This window comes from Triticum urartu, chromosome 7 (assembly GCF_003073215.2).
Source record: "Triticum urartu cultivar G1812 chromosome 7, Tu2.1, whole genome shotgun sequence".
NCBI lineage: Eukaryota > Viridiplantae > Streptophyta > Magnoliopsida > Poales > Poaceae > Triticum > Triticum urartu.
In genome coordinates, this window is record NC_053028.1 from 89,068,284 (window position 1) to 89,088,116 (window position 19,833).

At 45.9% G+C, this 19,833-nt stretch overlaps 1 protein-coding gene across 1 annotated transcript; it reads left to right on the forward strand.

Moving 5' to 3' along the window:
• Positions 1-14,898: 14,898 nt before the first annotated feature.
• On the forward strand, positions 14,899-19,778 carry LOC125520334 (pyrophosphate-energized vacuolar membrane proton pump). Its single transcript, XM_048685227.1, has 8 exons — positions 14,899-15,246; positions 16,659-17,230; positions 17,350-17,729; positions 17,807-17,893; positions 18,035-18,365; positions 18,563-18,973; positions 19,058-19,117; positions 19,240-19,778. The coding sequence occupies exons 1-8, from the start codon at positions 15,006-15,008 to the stop codon at positions 19,444-19,446; spliced, it is 2,289 nt and encodes a 762-aa protein (XP_048541184.1). The 5' UTR covers positions 14,899-15,005; the 3' UTR covers positions 19,447-19,778.
• The last annotated feature ends 55 nt before the right edge of the window (positions 19,779-19,833 follow it).

Below are 19,833 nucleotides of genomic sequence, written 5' to 3' on the forward strand. Positions count from 1 at the left end.
CAAGGGCAGCCGTGGATGATCTCCGCCATAGCCAAACATGCCAAATTTTGATAGTCCGGTGGCATGTTAGTAGTGATGGAGTAGCCGGACGATGTATGTAATACATCGACGTTATTACATGAGTTTGTATGAATTTGAGATATGATGATTGAGGTGTTTGGTTGTGAAAAGGCAAATGTAGGACCTGATCGGTCAATGTCCACAGAGGTGCCCCGGTGTTTGAAGGGCAGGATTTGTAAACTCCGGCTGTATATGCTCTGTTTCGAGTCAAGCAGGAATGGAGTCAATCATGCGTGTGCTAGTGGGCTGGCAAGATGAAGGACGATGCATCTATATGTACATACGTAGTTTCACGAAAGAAACAAGATAGATGGAGCACGCACACATGGCTGACAGCCGAGGCCGAGTCCCAAGTGCACGCACCATAGCTGAGCAATAATGCCCCACGTGTGGCTTCATCAAAATGAATGAACTCTTAGGTAGTAACTTAACACATCCCAAAATAATTTTGTTTATGTGACAAATATTTAATGAGAAAAGAGATGTTTGTGGTAACTTAATATGTTACTGTAATATAGCGCTTCCCGAGACAAAATGAATCTATAAGCTAATAAATGAAGCAGTCTATGACCCTATTACTATGTTATTTTGTACTGTGAAGGTAGTAATTTAGACTAGTGTCATGCATATGACACTTATCTAACTTACTCCCCCATTATGACCAGCCTGAACCGAAGGAAATTTCACTGCACAGCAACTGCAAGCGCAAGCACGGAAAGGCCCGGTCCTCCCCAGATCAGTCAGCCAATCAAAGACGCCTACGTGTCCATGGCCCCAGTCTAGTCTAGTCCTAGCCAGCCAGTCCGGGCCAAGCGCGAACCGCCACCGCCGTGCGCGCGGCGCCGCCGATCCGCCACCGTCACCGGACGGACGCGCGGCGCCCCAGACAATCGGGGGATGGATGGATGGATGGGGTCCGTGGCCGCGGCCGTGCTCGTCAATTTGGAGCGGAGTAGCCCTTTTCCGCCCGGCCCCGGCCCCCGGCCCGCGCGACGGAACCGGTGCGCCACCAACCCCAATCATGCATGCGCGCGCGTCGGCGTCGGCGTCGATCGACCAATGGGTCGATGGATCCTACTACCAGCAGAGGCTCCAGCCCCCAGCTAGCGTGATGCCGGCATCCCAAGCTACTTTCTGTCGGTCGGTCTTTCTCTACGCGCGCATCTCCCCCGTCTTTCACCCCCCGATCCGATCCGGGTGATTCCACGCCGTGGCCGCCGGGATTTCCCCACATGATCGTGGTCGACGGTGGAACTTGAAAAGAGGATGGACGAGTAGTTAATTTATATGTATACTGCGTGACATGGAGGGAGGATTAGTTAAGCCATTTGTACAGCTTGAAGGCCTCAATCAATCAATCAATCGGCTGGTTGACATGTATGGGCGATCGATCTCCTCCTTTGTTTGCTCGGCTGGCCAGTGACCTCACTCGCCCACGATGCGGTTTGTTGAAGCATGCGCCTAATACCATGATTTTTCAGTATTATCAGCGGCTGAGATATCACTTTAGCTGGCCCGATCGGCGCTCGTAATACACTCTGGAAGACCGAGACCTCGCACCCATAACCAATGACTAAATCCAAGTAAAAAAAATCATTTGCTCTACCAATATGCAATTAGGGCATATAAAACGGTAGCATACGGATACACATGCTCATGATAAAAAGTAGTTTGAGGCATCTGAACCACGGATCTATAGCCTGCGCGTGTGCGGATCTGAGCCACGGAAAGGGCATGCTTGCATGGCTGCGGTTACGTGCAGGCGCAACCACTGAATCATAGAGTGGTGCAGTGCAGTGTACCACCAACGAACGGTCGATCGATCTGGTAGCTAGCTAGCTACTGTCCATCGACATCACCCACTGCATTGCACTGGACTGGAGTGCGCCCAACAGCCAGCCAGCCAGCCAGCCCGGCTGCCTTGAACGAACTGCCCACCCCGTGACGCCTACCCCGTAACCAACCTCCTAATTTCTGTTGCATCCTTCTTCTTCTTCTTCTTCTTCTTCTTCTTCTTCTTCTTCTTCTTTGCGACTAAAAAAACTTGTTTGCCCCGCCATTTGTAATTCTAGCCCTCATCAAAGAGGAGGCGGCACTTTGGGTCGCCGCCGGTGCTAATAAGTTGAGTTCAATCATGTAGGGAGAGTAGTCCCTTTGTAAGTTGGTGTTGTAATCCCTCTAACTCTTTCTTTTTTCTTAATTAATATATGAGGCAAATCTTTTGCCTCCTTTCAAAGAAAAAATTTGTTGCATTCGAACAGCCACGTGGCTTTACCGAATACTAGCAACAAAAAAAAGCCAGGGTGATTTGGGTTTCACTTTTCAGATTTACCACCAGCTCGCTCTTTTCACCTTGGCTCGACAGGCAGGCAGTGTGCCTCCAGCTGTAGAGATATTGTTGTTTATGCTCCGATGGTACATTTTTGTCTCTTTGTACTGTTCGGGCGTTTGCACAGGAGCAGGGCTTTGTCGGGACGGGCGGGCGGGCAGGATTTGGTTAGGCATCCGATGAGGCAGGAACGGGTTAATTGGGCATCCGATGAGCAGGGTTTGGTCAAGATTAGTGTGAGCAGGGTACCTGTATGTACTACCTCGTCTGCTGACACTGCTTCTACTAAGAGCATCTGCAGGTGGACTTTGCAGATTTGATCCATCAAACACGCGCGGATGGGTCATATTTCAAACAATCGATTCCACAACCGGTCATCTCAAATTGAAAACCACAAATTCGTATTAGGCCTCCGGACAAGCTCAACTTAAAACTAGGTTTACGTTGAGCTTGTCCGGCGGCCGGCTGCACCCCTCAGAATGTTGGTCCAGTCGCTGGCGAGGTAGAGTAGGACATGAGACATGGCCCGGCTAACAGAACTCAAGGCGCCGCCGTCTCTCATGCCCTACTCGTTCTCGTCGGTGCCCGGAACCTGACGATGCCGATGAATGTCAGATCGATGATGAATCCGTCCTCCACGACATCCACCACGACGCGGTTACAGTGCCCGGACTGGTACCGGGCGCTAGAGAATGCGACAACGCCTCGCCAACGTCCACCGCTGCGAGGGTTGTCGCCGTCTCCCGCGCCAGCTACTTCGCATGGCGCGTCATGTTTGCGTCGGACGACACACATGCGTTCACCTCCTGCTCAGCGGGGCAATGGAGGGGTTGCACGTCCGCCCCCACGTTTAGACGCTAGACAGACCGCACCGACTTTTGTGAGGCAGCGGCGACACGCCTCACGACGGATCCATGCACCATTTGGGAGGATGCAATTGATTCTTGACAGAAGGACTCCGACCGTTGCCGTCAGGCGGCCTCCTTCAGGGAGCGGCGGAGCGCAAACCAAACGATCATCTTTTCCTCGAGGCCGCTGAAAGAACATGCGGTGCCCCCATGTTTGGTTTTGGTAATTGATGACAATCTCGATGGACTAATGGTTGCCTTGAGTTATATTTGAAGATTTTGTCCATAGGCTTTTCTTGGAGTACATGTGTTGGTTTCAATGAGAGTTTGTGTCGACCAAGGTGCTATTCAAGGAATTACCTAAAGATTGGTCTTGTGAGAGGTTGATCAAGACTAAGTCAAAAAGTGAATCAAGTTGATCAAAGCGTAGAAGATGTACCGAGAGGGATCAAGTGATCCCATGGTATGGTAAGCATTGTCAATTACGCTTTGTGTACTAACCCATGGTCTTCGTGAGGGTTCTTTGTGGGGTTAGGTTGCGGTGTGCAAGTTCAAGTGGAGCATCACGAAGAGATCAAATGCTTGAAGCTTGCCGTCCTTTGTGGTGACAATGGACTTGTGAAGATGTGCGGAAGAGTGGCTCACCCATAATGGAGTATGGGGGAGCAATCAACTAGTCTTCATCGAGTCAACACAATCAAGAAAGGTTGCGGTGTGCAAGTTCAAGTGGAGCATCACGAAGAGATCAAATGCTTGAAGCTTGTCGTCCTTTGTGGTGACAATGGACTTGTGAAGATGTGTGGAAGAGTGGCTCACCCATAGTGGAGTATGGGGGAGCAATCAACTAGTCTTCATCGAGTCAACACAATCAAGAAAGGTGGTCCAACTTGAGGGAGTCAAGATCGTCATCATCTAGTTCAAGTGGACCATGTGCAAGGCAAATGTTTGCCCTTGATAGGTTTTCTATTTTACCGGTCTCATGATGATAGTTGGGAGACCGGGTTATAGGATCGATTGCCGTACTATCAGGGGGGCTCTCGATGAGTAGCTTGATTGTATCGTTCGTTGAGAGCTCAAACCATTGCATCCTTGCATCATTTTTCTTGGTTCTTGTTTGGTTCTCTTTGTGAGTCTTAGAGTGTATGGTCATCTTGATGACAAGCTCGAGTTCATCAAAAACGGGGTTCACATGCTTCTTCTATGATGTTTTCGATGTTGGAGGTTATGCCGGTTCTTCTCGGTTGGAGGCTTCACTCCTCTATTTGTTAGCATACCTCCCCTGCCTCTTCTTACTATAATCAATCGTTGTTTTGATGCTACTCGTCGTCTTGTTTCCAACAAGCTTGAGTTTGCTCAATTCGGAGCTCATATGCAGAAGTTATGGCAGTTCTGGTTTTCCGTGGAGTTTACTTGCTTTCGTGGAAGTGGCATAATGATGGCTCTAGCGGTAGTACCGCTGGGCCAGAGCGGCAGTACCGCTTATCGCCACAAGCGGTAGTACCGCTGTCCCATAGCGGTAGTACCGCCCATGACCATAAGCGGTAGTACGGCTCCGGTTCCGCGTTGGTACCGCCTCGACTCGAGACGTGGTTTTCTCGTGTCGGGTTCAGCGGCAGTAGGAGCGGTAGTACCGCTTATGTGCGGTAGTACCGCGGCTACCACCACCCATAGTGTCGCTCAATGGCCCTCCTCTCTGTTCCTTCTCCCTGTGCTCGTGGTAGGCATTGTGCGCGGTCCCAGCGGTAGTACCGCCAGGCCGGAGCGGCAGTACCGCTTATCGCCACAAGCGGTAGTACCGCTATCCCAAGCGGCAGTACCGTTGCGGCCAACGGTAGTACCGATGGCTCCAGCGGTAGTGCCGCTCATACGGCTCTGCCCCGCACTCTGTTTCGCTCCGCTCTCCGTGTTCTACTGCCCGAGCGGTAGTACCGCTCGTGCGCGGGCTGAGCACATAACGGTTGGATTCGGGAGCTCCTATAAAAGGGGGTCTTCTTCCCCATTCAACCTTATCCTTTGAGCTCGTGTTCTTCCCCCATTGTTGACCTTCTTCGAGCTTGCTAACTCTCAATCCCTCCATGGATTCTTGCTAGTTTTTGAGGGAAAAGAGAGAGGAGATCTAGATCTACATTTCCACCAATCACTTTCTCCTCTATGTGAGGGGAACCCCTTGGATCTAGATCTTGGAGTTCTTTGTGTTCTCTTTCTTGTTCTTCCTCTCATTTTCCTCCCTAGCATTAGTTGCTTCGGTGGGATTTGAGAGAGAAGGACTTGGGCACTCCGTGTGCCCTTGCCATTGCATTTGGTGCATCGGTTTGAGTTCTCCACGGTGATACGTGGAAGTTACAAGTTGAGAAGCTTATTACTCTTGGGTGCATGGTACCCTTGAGCTTGTTCCTCTTGGGTGCTTGGGCGCCCTAGACGGTCGGTGGTGTTCGGAGGTCAATCATTGTGGTGTAAAGCTCCGAGCAAGCGTCGGGGTCTCCAATTAGATTGTGGAGATCGCACCGAGCAACTTGACGGGTACCGGTGACCGCCCCCAAGGGTTGCCAAAGTGTACGGGTTCGGTGACCGCCCCCAAGGGTTGCCATTTGTACGGGTTCGGTGACCGCCCTCAAGGGTCCCTTAGTGGAATCACGACATCTTGCATTGTGCGAGGGCGTGAGGAGATTATAGTGGCCCTAGTGGCTTCTTGGGGAGCATTGTGCCTCCACACCGCTCCAAACGGAGATTAGCATCCGCAAGGGTGTGAACTTCTTGATACATCATCGTCTCCGCGTGCCTCGGTTATCTCTTACCCGAGCCCTTTACTTATGCACTTTACTTTGTGATAGCCATATTGTTCTTTGTCATATATCTTGCTATCACATAGTTGCTTATCTTGCTTAGCATAAGTTGTTGGTGCACATAGGTGAGCCTAATTGTTTTAGGTTTTGTGCTTGGCAAATTAACCGCTAGGTTTATTCCGCATTTATTCAAGCCTAAACCATAGTTATTTTAAAGCGCTTATTCACCCCCCCCCCCTCTAGGCGACATCCACGATCTTTCAGCCGCGTGAGATGAGCTTGGGGTCGACGGATCTGGAGGTGTAGGACTCATATCCTCTACCTGCGATGCCGGAGTTCGCCGGATGGGAACTTGTATGACGGAGTGGAGTGGAGTGGCTAGGGTTTGGTCGGGGGAGCGGATGAGGACGAATATATGTGGGGTTGGATGGGCCAGCGTGGGCTAGCTCCGACGTGGAGGACACGCCCGGCCGCACTCGGGCATCCCCATATCCGCCCCCATATTCAGGTTGATTATGATGGTTGCCGGTCAGCCCAGACATTTGAGGTCGTTTTGAAGCGCCCGTCTGGGTCGGTTTTCTTTTACCGGTCAGTGACCCGGCCGTTTCATGCGGGCGTATGAAAAGGGATTTGAGGCCCCGGTTGTAGATGCTCTAATAACTGCTACTCACCTGTTAGTAGAATGGACTTTTAATTTTGACACAATTATATGAGAGTGATGTTATAAGCTAGGGCATGTCTAGGGAACATCTAGACTAGTTATTGCACATCTAAATGGCTTAATCATATATAAAGAGGAAAAGAACCACCCACATGAATCTTCGCCTAAAAATAAACCATATATAATTTAGATGTACAATTCTTAGGGCATATTTAGATGTGCTTTAGCAAAACGGTATAAACTACACGCAAATATATATTGAATTACATTTCGAAGTTAGAGAAGTTAAGTACTTAGATGGGCAGGGAATGTCTTCAAGACAATCATTATTTTTAATCAGTGATGTGGTTAATAGCGCCTTTTATGGTATGCAAGGGTGATGGCTGAGATGACCATCAGTCCAAGGTGCCAACTCTTGCGACAATATGACCAAAAGGGAACAGTCGAAATGAAGATGAATCCATCTAAAAAAAGATGAATTGGTTAGAGATATGCCATTGTAATATCCATAGCAATGATCATTTTTTTTGTATGTACGACATTCATATGGCATGGATTCCCTTTTTTACTCAATAATATGGGCTAGGTCCTTTTCTTTGTCATCAGTTTTGTTGATAGACACTATAGACAAAGTTTATTGTCTTGACTCACACTCTCTGCATTTTAAACCTGAACCGGAAAACCATGCCAAAAATAGATGGAACGGAACTAATTTTGTGGTTTTATAGTTTTTGATTTTTAGTACAGTATGAAAATTTCCTACCATTTTGAATTTTGGGTTCCATGGTATATAGCTAAAAACCAAACAGTTGACCGAATTACAAAAATATATTTATACTTTTTGAGCGAACGACCATACAAGGACTCGATCACGTAAGCACGTGAGCTTGTCTCGCTTGCATTGTCCAACATTCACGCGCTCAAGCCTAGATCTTACATCTACTCATCATCAGGTAGGTAAGCAAGGTGGTACTAAAGTTGCTGCCGTCGTTCATATAGACTGATTGGCCGGTGACCGCATACAAGATTAAGAGAAGTTGCGACCTACTCACTCAAGCTCATGGGAAAGTTAATGGGTAGACCAAAATCCCAAAAGAGCTTGTAATGCAGACATTTTTCTTGTACATGAGTATGATTCCCTACTAAGCACATCCATTTCTATTGTAAATAGTCATTTTTCTGGAAAAAAAAGCTAAGCACGATCATAAACAAAGCAAAGTATGCATTGCACATTTGCATGCACGACCAGCCATCAAGGAGTAAACACATCCATGCATATGTACGTATTTGTAGTTATATATTGTTTGTGAATCTAAGAACTTTCGAAGTATATCTTTAAGATTGTTCAGTTGATCTGGATCAATATTTATGATGGTTCACTGCCATCCATATTAATTGAATAGTAGGACTTCCCAATCCAAAAGATTCTTCAATAGACAGTTTTATTTCATCATTATGCCAAGCTTCATTGATCAGAATTTTTCAAGATTTCAATAATCAGCACAAAAAGGTAGGCGAGATAGATGATCCCCCTATCTGATACCTCCTTTGCAAACAATTCTTTTGCCAGTCGCACCATTAAGTGTAACATGGGTTATAGCAGAGTTCAGTATGCTCCTTGTCCACATGATCCATTTTCCCCAGATCCAACTGTTGAAGCGTGAAAACAATAGCACAATGGTCTATCTTATCAAATGTCCTTTTCTTAACCAATCCTAGAGATAAAAAAAATCTCTTTTTGATTTGTGGAAGATTTGAAGGTATTCAAAAGCCCAATGTAAGAATCTAGAATATTTATGTTTTTAACGAACACACATCGATTATTGCTACGTATATGATATTTTTCTGCACTATGTTAGCTAGTATTTTTGTTAAAACTTTAATAGGCATGCTTATAAGGGAGATTGGTCTGTAGTTTGTTGTAGATTCAGAAGTATCCTAGTAATGAGTGAAATGCAGATAGTGTCAACAAGTTATCAGTTCACCTTTTTCATCATGAAAGTCAAAAACAGAACCTATAAAATTGATTTATAATAACATGCCCACACCTCTGCATGAAAAAACCATCGAAACCATCTACTTGTAGGGATTTATCATTGTGCATACAATTAACAACCTGGTCAATCTTATGAGTGATGAGTGTGTATTCCAAATGATTGAGATTATTATTTGTAGCTAAAGCCAAGTATCATTGATCTTTCGTCGGTGGTGAAAGGGTCCCGAGGCTTTTCTCTAGATATCTCTAATTGCATATTAAAAATGTCAAATAAAATGTTCACGCTACTAGTTAAATGTGTCATACTACTTATGAGTAACATAACAACTTTGTACTATACGTCCACCTTTTTAATTACAATATCTACTGAAAATGTTCATGCTCTCAGATAAATAATATGTGTGTATTTAAAAAATGTCCATAAGTTCAAAATGTCATAGATTTTAAAAAATGCTCACACATCCAAAAATGTAGTTGTGTTTTTTCATAAATAAACAGAAGTGGTGAAAGTAATTTGAATCAAAATGCAAATGAAGATAATGTTTTCTTGTTGAAACACACAAAAAAGGAAAATTAAAATATAGAGAAGGAGGGGGGGGGGATAATAAGATATAATAATAGAAGAAAAGGACAGGTAAAAGAAGCCAAGCAACCAGTAATTGGCCGTACCAAAAAGGGGTGCTAGCATAGCATCCTTAGTTCACACAATGAGCATGGGAAACCTCTAAAACATGCACGCTTAACATGTTGCAGCTTAATTCAAATTAGACATGGAATTCTAACATGCCTCTAGCATGGAAAGCCAATTATGGAGACATCTATATATAGGAAGGGGTGAAGGCTTTAGCCATTTTCAGAACCTACCCATCGATAAGAAGTGCCCAAATTTGCCAATCCAAATATGAAAGTCCAGGCCCACAACGCTCCTCCCCTAATGGGTTATTTGAAAAACCACGAGGAGAAAAAGAATGTAATATAATTATAGTTGCACCAACACACTATATCAATTGTATTTCTGCTATGAGTATACGCGTCTCAAGATATGGATTTTCTGTAAAACCGAAAACATGTAGAAAACATCAAGTGGATTTGGGCACTAAATTAATAGGTTAGTCCAGAAAAATAATATAAATTGCTATAAAATTTATTCAAAAGTGATAATGTAATAGCATGAAACAATTACAAATTATAGATACATTTGCGACGTATCACAGATTTCATGTGGAAATCTCAGGCACCTCTTCAGTGTCGTTTCTTTACATGGCTGGCACCGCGGAATAGATGAAGGACTTCGGGCTGACTGGCATAGAGGGGTTTGCCTCACCAGGAAGTGTGCTTGCTATGTGCAGGTTGAGGACATGATCGACCACATCCTACTCACGTGTGTGTCCGCAAGGACCGTGTGGACTCAGATCCGTTTGCCGCTGGGCAGGCCAGAGTGGACACCAACAAAAAATGGCACGCTCATGAAATGGTGCTCGGACGAAGCTGCTAGGAGATACATACCTAAGGAATTCCGTGCCATCTTCATCCTTGTCCTCTATGGCAACTATGGATGCATCAAAATGCCGTAGTGTTCGATAGGGGACTCGCCCTTACGACCGGTAGTGGTCTCACGAATTGCGAAGGAAGGTGGGGCATGGCGATAAGTGGGCCTTCTAAAAGGAGATTTGGATGTTTTTTCGGTGCTTTAGCCATGTGGGCGAGAGGGGAGTAGTTTTTTTGTGATAGTTTGATGCATGTTGGGTGGAGTTCTTATGGTGTCAGGTGGGGTTGTAACAACTTGTAACACCATACGGTGGACTGGGTTCTTTACCCTCCTTCCCCTTTAATATTGTGCGTATTCGAGATTTTTTCCCACCAAATCCAATTGAGGCATGAAAACAAAAGCACTATGTTATACCTTATTAGACGCTCTGTCAAAATTGATCTTAAAGAATGCAACTTCTCTTTTAGATTTGTGGCGGATTTGAAGGTATTCAAAAGCCTAACATAAGGATTCCTGAATACTTTTGATGTTTAACCCATATTAATTATTTCTAGGTATTTATATGATATCTCTCTATACCCTATTAGCCATTGATTTCGTTAACACTTTAATAGGCATGCTCACCATGAAGATCTATCTCTAGTCTACTACAGATTCAAGAGTAGGTATCTTAGAAATGAGCGATATTTAGAGACTGTTAACAAGTTGTATGCTTATTTTTTTTCATTATGATAGTTAAAACAGAACTTGTAAAATAGGTCTATAATAACATGCCATCATTCATGAAAAGGCCATTGAACTGTCTAGTTATAGGGATTTATCATCGTGTATAAATTAACAACCTTGTCGTTTTCATCATTGGTGAATGTGTCTTTCAAATGATCGAGACTATTATTGGTAGCTAAATGTTGAGTATCCTATAGAATTGATCTTTCATCAGCGATGAAATGGATCCTGAGGATTTTCCCGAGATATGTTTCACTCTTTATGAAAAGAAATTATATATGGCAAATAAAATATTCACACTACTAGTTAAATGTTCACACCACTCATAAGTAACATAACTATTTTGTGCTATACATCAACTTTTTTAATACTGATATCTATTGAGTTCTCAAATGAAAGATATTTGTGTATTTATGAAATGTCCATATGTTCAAAATTTATGGTCATTGAGTTTTCAAAAATATTGATGCATTGAAAAATGTTGTTGCGTTTTTATAAATAAATACTAAGGATAAAAGTAATGTAAATCAAAATTTAAATAAACACAACAATTTTCATGGAAGCATAAGGCCTGGGGGATTAGATAATTTGTCAAGCTTTATTAGGGGTTTGATGATTTATCCCAGGATTGTTTCAGTGGTTAGTGGCCCCGGCCCCACCCGTCAATCTCGATGGGGTGGGGGATGATCAAAGTGAAAAGTAAAGTGTGGGTTAAGATCTAATTTATCCAGATCTTATTCGTTGAAGGAGGTTTAGACGAGAATATCCCCATAGGGCCCGGAATAATAAGGAATCACCGTTGGCCCATGCCAGCCCCCTCCTCCCTCCACACCAACCCCTCCGAAGACCCAGGTGACGTGTTACAGAAAACTCTAGAAGCCACTCGCGGAACGTGATGAGACAAGGGCGCTCGCGATGCTACTGCTGTCGTATGCGGTTTAACCAAACAAAAAGGATTTACGAGGAAGAGGGGGGGGTAGGTGGGGACTTGAGGAAATTAGGTGGAGGGGAGGGAAGACCAAATCGCCTCCAAAGAGGAAAGGAAAATAAAAATATAGAGAAGGAGATAAAAAATAAATAAAACAATAACATAATAAGGTAGGAAAAAAAAGCCAAGCAACCCCTAATTGGCCATACCAAAAAGGGTCGCTAGCTAAGCATCCTTATTTCACACAATGAGCATGGAAAACCTTTAAACTTGCACACTTTTTCTTTGCGGGGAAGCATGCACATTTTACATGCTGAAGCTTAAATGAAAATAGACATGGAATTCTATCGAGCCTCTAACACAAAAGCCAATTATGGAGGCGTCTATATACACACAGGGAGGGATGGAGGCTTTAGCCTTTTTTGGAATCCCTCGAAACCCTTACCCACACATCCCCCGTGCCTAAATTCATCCGTCCAAATCTGGAAGCCCGGCTCACAATGCTCCTCCCCTAATAGGGCTATCTGAAAAACCACGAGGTGAAAAATGTAATATAACTGCAATAGCGCCAACACACTATCCCGGCGCCGATGATGATGGTGCTTTTGGTTAGGCCCGGTAAACCACTTCACCAACCGATCCACTACTTCCACTTTTATTCAGTGAAACGGAACGGAAAAAAGTTGAAATGGGCTAGGGGAGTACTTGATCATTTCTAAGATACCTACTCTTGAATCTGTAGTAGACTAGAGATCGATCTTCAATGGTGCTTTTGGTTAAAACAGAACTTGTAAAATTGGTCTATAATAACATGCTATCATCTCTTCATGAAAAGGCCATTAAAACGTCTAGTTCCAGGGATTTATCATTGTGTATAAATTAACAACCTCATCGATTTCATCATTGGTGAATGTGTCTTTCAAATGATCGAGACTATTATTGGTGGCTAAATGTTGAGTATCCTATAGAATTGATCTTTCATCAACGATGAAATGGACCCTGAGGATTTTCTCGAGATATGTTTCACTCTTTATGAAAAGATATTATATATGGCAAATAAAATATTCACACTACTAGTTAAATGTTCACACCACTCATAAGTAACATAACTATTTTGTGCTATACATCAACTTTTTTAATACTGATATCTATTGAGTTCTCAAATGAAAGATATTTGTGTATTTATGAAATGTCCATATGTTCAAAATTTATGGTCACTGAGTTTTCAAAAATATTGATGCATTGAAAAATGTTGTTGCGTTTTTATAAATAAATACTACAGATAAAAGTAATTCAAATCAAATTTTGAATAAACATAACAATTTTCATGGAAGCATAAGGCCTGGGGGATTAGATGAATTGCCACGCTTTATTAGGGGTTTAATGATTTGCCCCAGGATTGTTTCAATGGCTAGTGGCCTCGCCCACCCGTCAATCTCGAGGGGGGGGGGCAAAAATGATCAAAGTGAAAAGTATAGTGTGGGTTAATATCTAATTTCTCCATAAGGCCTTATTCGTTAGAAGAGGTTTAGATGAGAATATCCCCATAGGGCCCAGAATACCAAGGAATCACTATCGGCCCATGCCAGCCCCTTCCCCCCACCAACCCCTTTGAAGACCCAGTTGACGTGTTACAGAAAACTCTAGAAGCCACTCGCGGAACGTGATGAGACAAGGGTGCTCGCGATGCTACTACTGTCGTATGCGGTTTAACCAAACAAAAAGGATTTACGAGGAACAGGGAGGGGGAAGGGGATTAGTGAGGAATTAAGAAAATTGGGTGGAGGGGAGGGACGACCAAATCCCCTCCAAAGGAGGCATAAAGAAGAAAGGAAAATAAAAATGCAGAGAAGGAGATAAAAAATTAAATAAAACAATAACATAAGAAGGTAGGGAAAAAAATGACCAAGCAACCCCTAATTGGCCGTACCAAAAAGGGGCGCTAGCTAACCATCTTTATTTCACACAATGAGCATGGAAAACCTTTAAACCTGCACACATTTTCTTTGCAGGAAAACTTGCACATTTTACATGCTGAGGCTTAAATGAAAATAGGCATGGAATTCCACCGAGCCTCTAACCCAAAAGCCAATTATGGAGGCGTCTATATACATACAGAGAGGGACGGAGGCTTTAGCCATTTTTGGAATCCCCCCAAACCCTTACCTACACCTCCCCTGTGCCCAAATTCACCCGTCCAAATCTAGAAGACCAGGCTCACAACGCTCCTCCCCTAACGGATTATTTAAAAAACCACGAGGTGAAAAATGCAATACAACTGCAATTGCGCCAAAGCACTATCCCGGCTCTATTTTTTGCTACGAGTGCACACCTCTGGTTATAATTTCTGCCATCAAGGACTTCCCTAGCCCATTTCAACTTTTTATCTTCCCATTTATATGAAAAAGCACTCCGCCAGCAAGTAATGGATCAGAGTTGGTGAAGTAGCTTATCGGGCCTAACCAAAAGCACCGTCATCATCGGGCGTCTTAACTATCTCATCAATGGCAATAAAAACTTCTTACCAGTACCATCAATCCAGTGACCAGGCGTCGTGCTGTAGCTGAGATGGAACGACCAGCTCGCCGCCAGCACCTAGATAAGCAGGAGTAGATAGATAGATAGATGCCCCGGTCGACCCGAAAGGATAACCATCGGCGCCGCCCGCGAGTAGTAGCCGTGGCGTGCCATCCGTTCGTGGTTACCACCAGAAATGCATTGTTAAGCCGGGTTAACCACGCGAATTTGTTCACTCAGACGGCTGATCCGTTCGGGTTAGCCGTGGTTTCGCTCCGTGATGCCGTCACTGTGATGGCAGATTCTACCGAGGCAGGCGCAAAAAAAAAAAAGAGAATCGAATCCCCTCGCGAGTACCACTACCACCGGATAAAAAGATGCCCTATCCCCGGGGCCCGCCTGCCATTGGGACCAGGATGGCCGCAGAACACTTGCGTACAACGGGACAGAGGGACTCTTGCGCGCAGCCCCCTGGAGTTCTTCTCAATCACGGATGGGTCCCATTTCCCTCTCCTCGCCACGGGCCGCGGCCGCTATATAAAGCGGCAGGCATCCGGAGCACGGAGACACACGCAGAGAGAGCGAGAGACCCGCCGCCCCACCCCCCTCACCCGCCGCCGCCCCGTGCGTCCCGTCCGTTCGGTCCGTTAGGGTTTCGGCCGTCCGCCATGGCGATCCTCGGGGAGCTCGGGACCGAGATCCTCATCCCCGTCTGCGGGGTCGTCGGCATCGTCTTCGCCGTCGCGCAGTGGTTCATCGTCTCCAAGGTCAAGGTCACCCCCGGCGCCGCCTCCGCCGGCGGCGGCGGCAAGAACGGCTACGGCGACTACCTCATCGAGGAGGAGGAGGGCCTCAACGACCACAACGTCGTCGTCAAGTGCGCCGAGATCCAGACCGCCATCTCTGAAGGTGAGAAGCATCCTCCGCCTCCTCCACCGCCCGGGTGGTCCCCCCCTCCCCCCCTCTCACTCTCTCCCCAGATCCGGGGCGGCCGTTGCTCGGCGGGAGCAGATCCGCCCGTTTCGCGGCCGTTTCTCCGGCGGAAGCGGCCGCGCTTCGAGCGCGGACAATGTTTGAAACTGCTGGATATTCTTTACTGTACAAAGTAGAATCTCGCCTAGGCAGCCTTAATTTTTCAGGGCCAAATGGCTCGGTTTGTGGCCGTCCGTTGGCTCATTTCGTCGATTCCGGCGCTGATCTGAGCGGGGAACTTTCGAATTTCAGCTCCCCGAGTGTTTTTTCCTCTTTATGGAAGGATAAAACCATGAGAAAGCTGAGCTGTAGCCATGCTAAAAGCTCTTCCTTGCTTCCTTTTATGCAAAAGGAAACCGAATCCGGGCGCCGGAGCTTTTGATTCGCCCGTGGGCGCTGCAGAACAGTGTCGTTTTCCCTAAGATATATTTGTCGCTCCTGGCTTAGTTCCAAATCTGCAGGATTTGAAAGTTGGCCCCTTTGACACTTTTGTTTGCTACGCTAGTAGATTTTTGTTTATGTGGGGCTAGGAAAGCCTAGCAAAATCACCATCTTCCATTTTTTAAATCTGAATGAAATGAAAATTGACATCAGATGCCTGTGTTTGGTGCCAGATCAAGGCTTCAATAAACAGTTCTTTTAATGCCTTGAGCGGTGCCCGTGTTCTGCGTCGGTGCTGTAGTAAAGATGCAGCTTTCAGTGAGCAACTGCACATCTCTACCGTCGCTGTCTTATTTTAATTAGAAGAGTATCATACTCGCTTGGTGGTGGAAGGCGCGTGATGGATCTGCCAGACGCAGCAAGCTGGACACGTTGCGAGCTGCCTTGACTTAGCTCACTCCACTGCCCTGGGTAGGCAGATCCAGACCTGAAACGTCAGGCTCATGGATAAGGATCCCGCCCATCTGTCACTGACGTGTCGTCAGTTTGCCGCTAGCCTTGTGAGATTGCCATCTCCATCTGCCTAACCCTCATCGGATGCGTGTCCTGTTTCTTGGGGTTTGGTGATTGGTGTCACCGATTTGTTTCTTCTTTGATTGGGACGTGTACAGTGGAAGATCTGCTCTTGGAATTGTCCGCTGGGATAGGATTGGGTGCGTGGCCTGCTGCTCTTCCCCAGATGTAAGACGGCAGTGGGTGCTAGATATTTGTTTCTCCGTGTGTCAGTCTCTAGGTAGATCCTATTTCGTTACTTACTAATTTCAGGAAGGTACAATTGAACCGAGGTTATCTAATAATGTAATAATATGTGCACTGCTAGCTGTAATGAAAAGCTGGCTTTATTTAATATAACTATTTAGTTTGGTCATATGAGTTATGTGTAACAGTTTAACTTTTATTGTGAACAGGAGCAACCTCATTTCTTTTCACCATGTACCAGTATGTTGGTATGTTCATGGTCGTCTTTGCTGCGGTTATCTTCGTCTTCCTTGGGTCGATTGAGGGATTCAGCACAAAGGGCCAGCCCTGCACCTACAGCACGGGCACCTGCAAGCCAGCTCTCTACACCGCTCTCTTCAGCACTGCGTCTTTCTTGCTTGGAGCCATCACATCTCTGGTGTCTGGTTTCCTTGGGATGAAGATCGCCACATACGCCAATGCCAGGACGACCCTGGAAGCAAGGAAGGGTGTTGGGAAGGCATTTATCACCGCTTTCCGCTCTGGTGCAGTCATGGGCTTCTTGTTGTCATCAAGTGGGCTTGTGGTTCTTTACATCACCATCAACGTGTTCAAGATGTACTACGGTGATGACTGGGAAGGTCTTTTTGAGTCCATCACTGGTTATGGTCTCGGTGGGTCTTCCATGGCTCTATTCGGAAGAGTTGGTGGAGGTATCTACACCAAGGCTGCTGACGTGGGTGCTGACCTTGTTGGCAAAGTTGAGAGGAACATTCCTGAAGATGACCCAAGGAACCCAGCTGTGAGTTCACTTCTCACTTCTCAGCTTTTGGCTAATCGTTTTAGGCAAATTACAATTTATACTGTGACTGTTATGCTTCATGGCATATCCTTTGCTGAACTTTAAACTCTTGTTTGCAGGTGATTGCTGACAACGTCGGTGACAATGTTGGTGATATTGCTGGGATGGGATCAGATCTCTTTGGTTCATACGCAGAATCGTCCTGCGCTGCTCTTGTTGTTGCTTCTATCTCATCTTTTGGAATCAACCATGATTTCACTGCGATGTGCTACCCACTGCTCGTGAGCTCTGTTGGCATCATTGTTTGCTTGCTCACCACCCTGTTTGCGACTGATTTCTTTGAGATCAAGGCTGCAAGCGAAATTGAACCTGCTCTGAAGAAGCAGCTCATCATCTCCACTGCTTTAATGACTATTGGTGTTGCGGTGATCAGCTGGTTGGCTCTCCCAGCTAAGTTCACCATCTTCAACTTCGGTGCTCAGAAGGACGTGTCCAACTGGTAATTTATTTGTCAATATTTGTTACTCAATTTGCAATGTTGTACTCGCTTCTGATTATGCTCTCTTGGTTTCACAGGGGCCTGTTCTTCTGTGTGGCAGTTGGTCTGTGGGCTGGTCTGATTATTGGGTTTGTGACCGAATACTACACTAGCAATGCCTACAGGTAAGGAACCCATTAGTTTCTAGTTATATTATTGTTCATATTTTGTGTTATGGTGTCTTATCCCCCAATTAGTTTCTAGTTATATTATTGTTCATATTTTGTGTTACGGTGTCTTATCCCCCAATTATTTCCTTGTGGCAGCCCTGTGCAAGATGTTGCCGATTCCTGCAGAACTGGTGCTGCCACCAACGTCATCTTCGGTCTTGCCCTTGGTTACAAGTCAGTCATCATCCCAATTTTCGCTATTGCTGTCAGCATCTACGTCAGCTTCTCTATTGCTGCAATGTACGGCATTGCAATGGCTGCTCTTGGCATGCTTAGCACAATGGCAACTGGTCTTGCTATCGATGCTTATGGTCCCATTAGTGACAATGCTGGTGGAATTGCTGAGATGGCTGGCATGAGCCACAGAATCCGTGAGAGGACTGATGCTCTTGATGCTGCTGGCAACACAACCGCTGCTATTGGAAAGGTAAATTTTCCTGCTCTACATTTGTTGGGTAACTCCTTTTTGACTTGACTACTGTTGTTTTTTGCCACATTGAGAAGTTAAAAGTATTTGATAAGATGGGCTATTTGATTATTGCGGAATTAGGCAGTGGGTGATGGGTTTGTAGTGAAAGCCACTTTATTGGTTATGTAACTCACTCTTTGCATATAATGTTGCAGGGTTTCGCCATTGGATCAGCTGCTCTTGTGTCCCTGGCACTTTTCGGTGCCTTTGTCAGCAGAGCTGGTGTGAAGGTCGTTGATGTCCTATCTCCCAAGGTGTTCATTGGCCTGATTGTCGGAGCCATGCTTCCGTACTGGTTCTCTGCCATGACCATGAAGAGTGTTGGAAGTGCTGCTCTCAAGATGGTTGAGGAGGTCCGCAGGCAGTTCAATACCATCCCTGGACTGATGGAGGGAACTGCCAAGCCCGACTATGCCACCTGTGTCAAGATCTCCACTGATGCTTCCATCAGGGAGATGATTCCTCCGGGTGCTTTGGTCATGCTCACCCCCCTCATTGTCGGAACCCTCTTCGGCGTGGAAACCCTGTCTGGTGTTCTTGCTGGTGCCCTTGTTTCTGGAGTACAGGTATCCTAGTGCTCTCCCCTTGCTTCCTGGGGAGTACCTCTGAATCCGTTTATTCTAGGCATTTACCTAGTTCCTTACTTACAGATCGCCATCTCTGCTTCCAACACCGGCGGTGCATGGGACAACGCAAAGAAGTACATTGAGGTAAATATTCTCAGAAGCCCTGATTGTTCATTTCCTTTTGACTTTATATTGATATATTGATGAGCCAATGTATTGATCATGTCTCTTAACTTTGTCATCAACTTCTTCGCTACTTGTTTCAGGCCGGCAACAGCGAGCACGCGAGGTCCCTTGGCCCCAAGGGTTCAGACTGCCACAAGGCGGCCGTGATCGGCGACACCATCGGAGACCCCCTCAAGGACACCTCAGGCCCGTCGCTCAACATCCTCATCAAGCTGATGGCCGTCGAGTCCCTCGTGTTCGCGCCCTTCTTCGCCACGTACGGAGGTGTGCTGTTCAAGTACATCTAGAAGACTCGTCGAGCGGACTTAGAATCTACGGACACCATCACGAATAACTCTGCCCCGCCCGCCCGCCGTTCGTATGTTGTGCGCTGCTGTTATTTTTGGTTCTTGTGTCATTATTCCAGGATTGCCGCAGTTTACCCCCACTTTCCCTTTGGCCTCTTGGGTGTGTTACGTTAGTCTCACCATTACCGGCTTGTAGCTCCATGTAGTAGAAGAGAGAGACCAGATGTCCTCGGGTCATTATTGGTATGTGTCTGGCAAATTTTCCTCGTCCCGTGATGACGACGATAATGTTTGAACCCTTGAACAATGACATCATGACGATTGTTGCATCATCTCACCTATGCCGAGTCTTTATTCTTATTCAGCTGATCTGTGTGCACCTGTGAC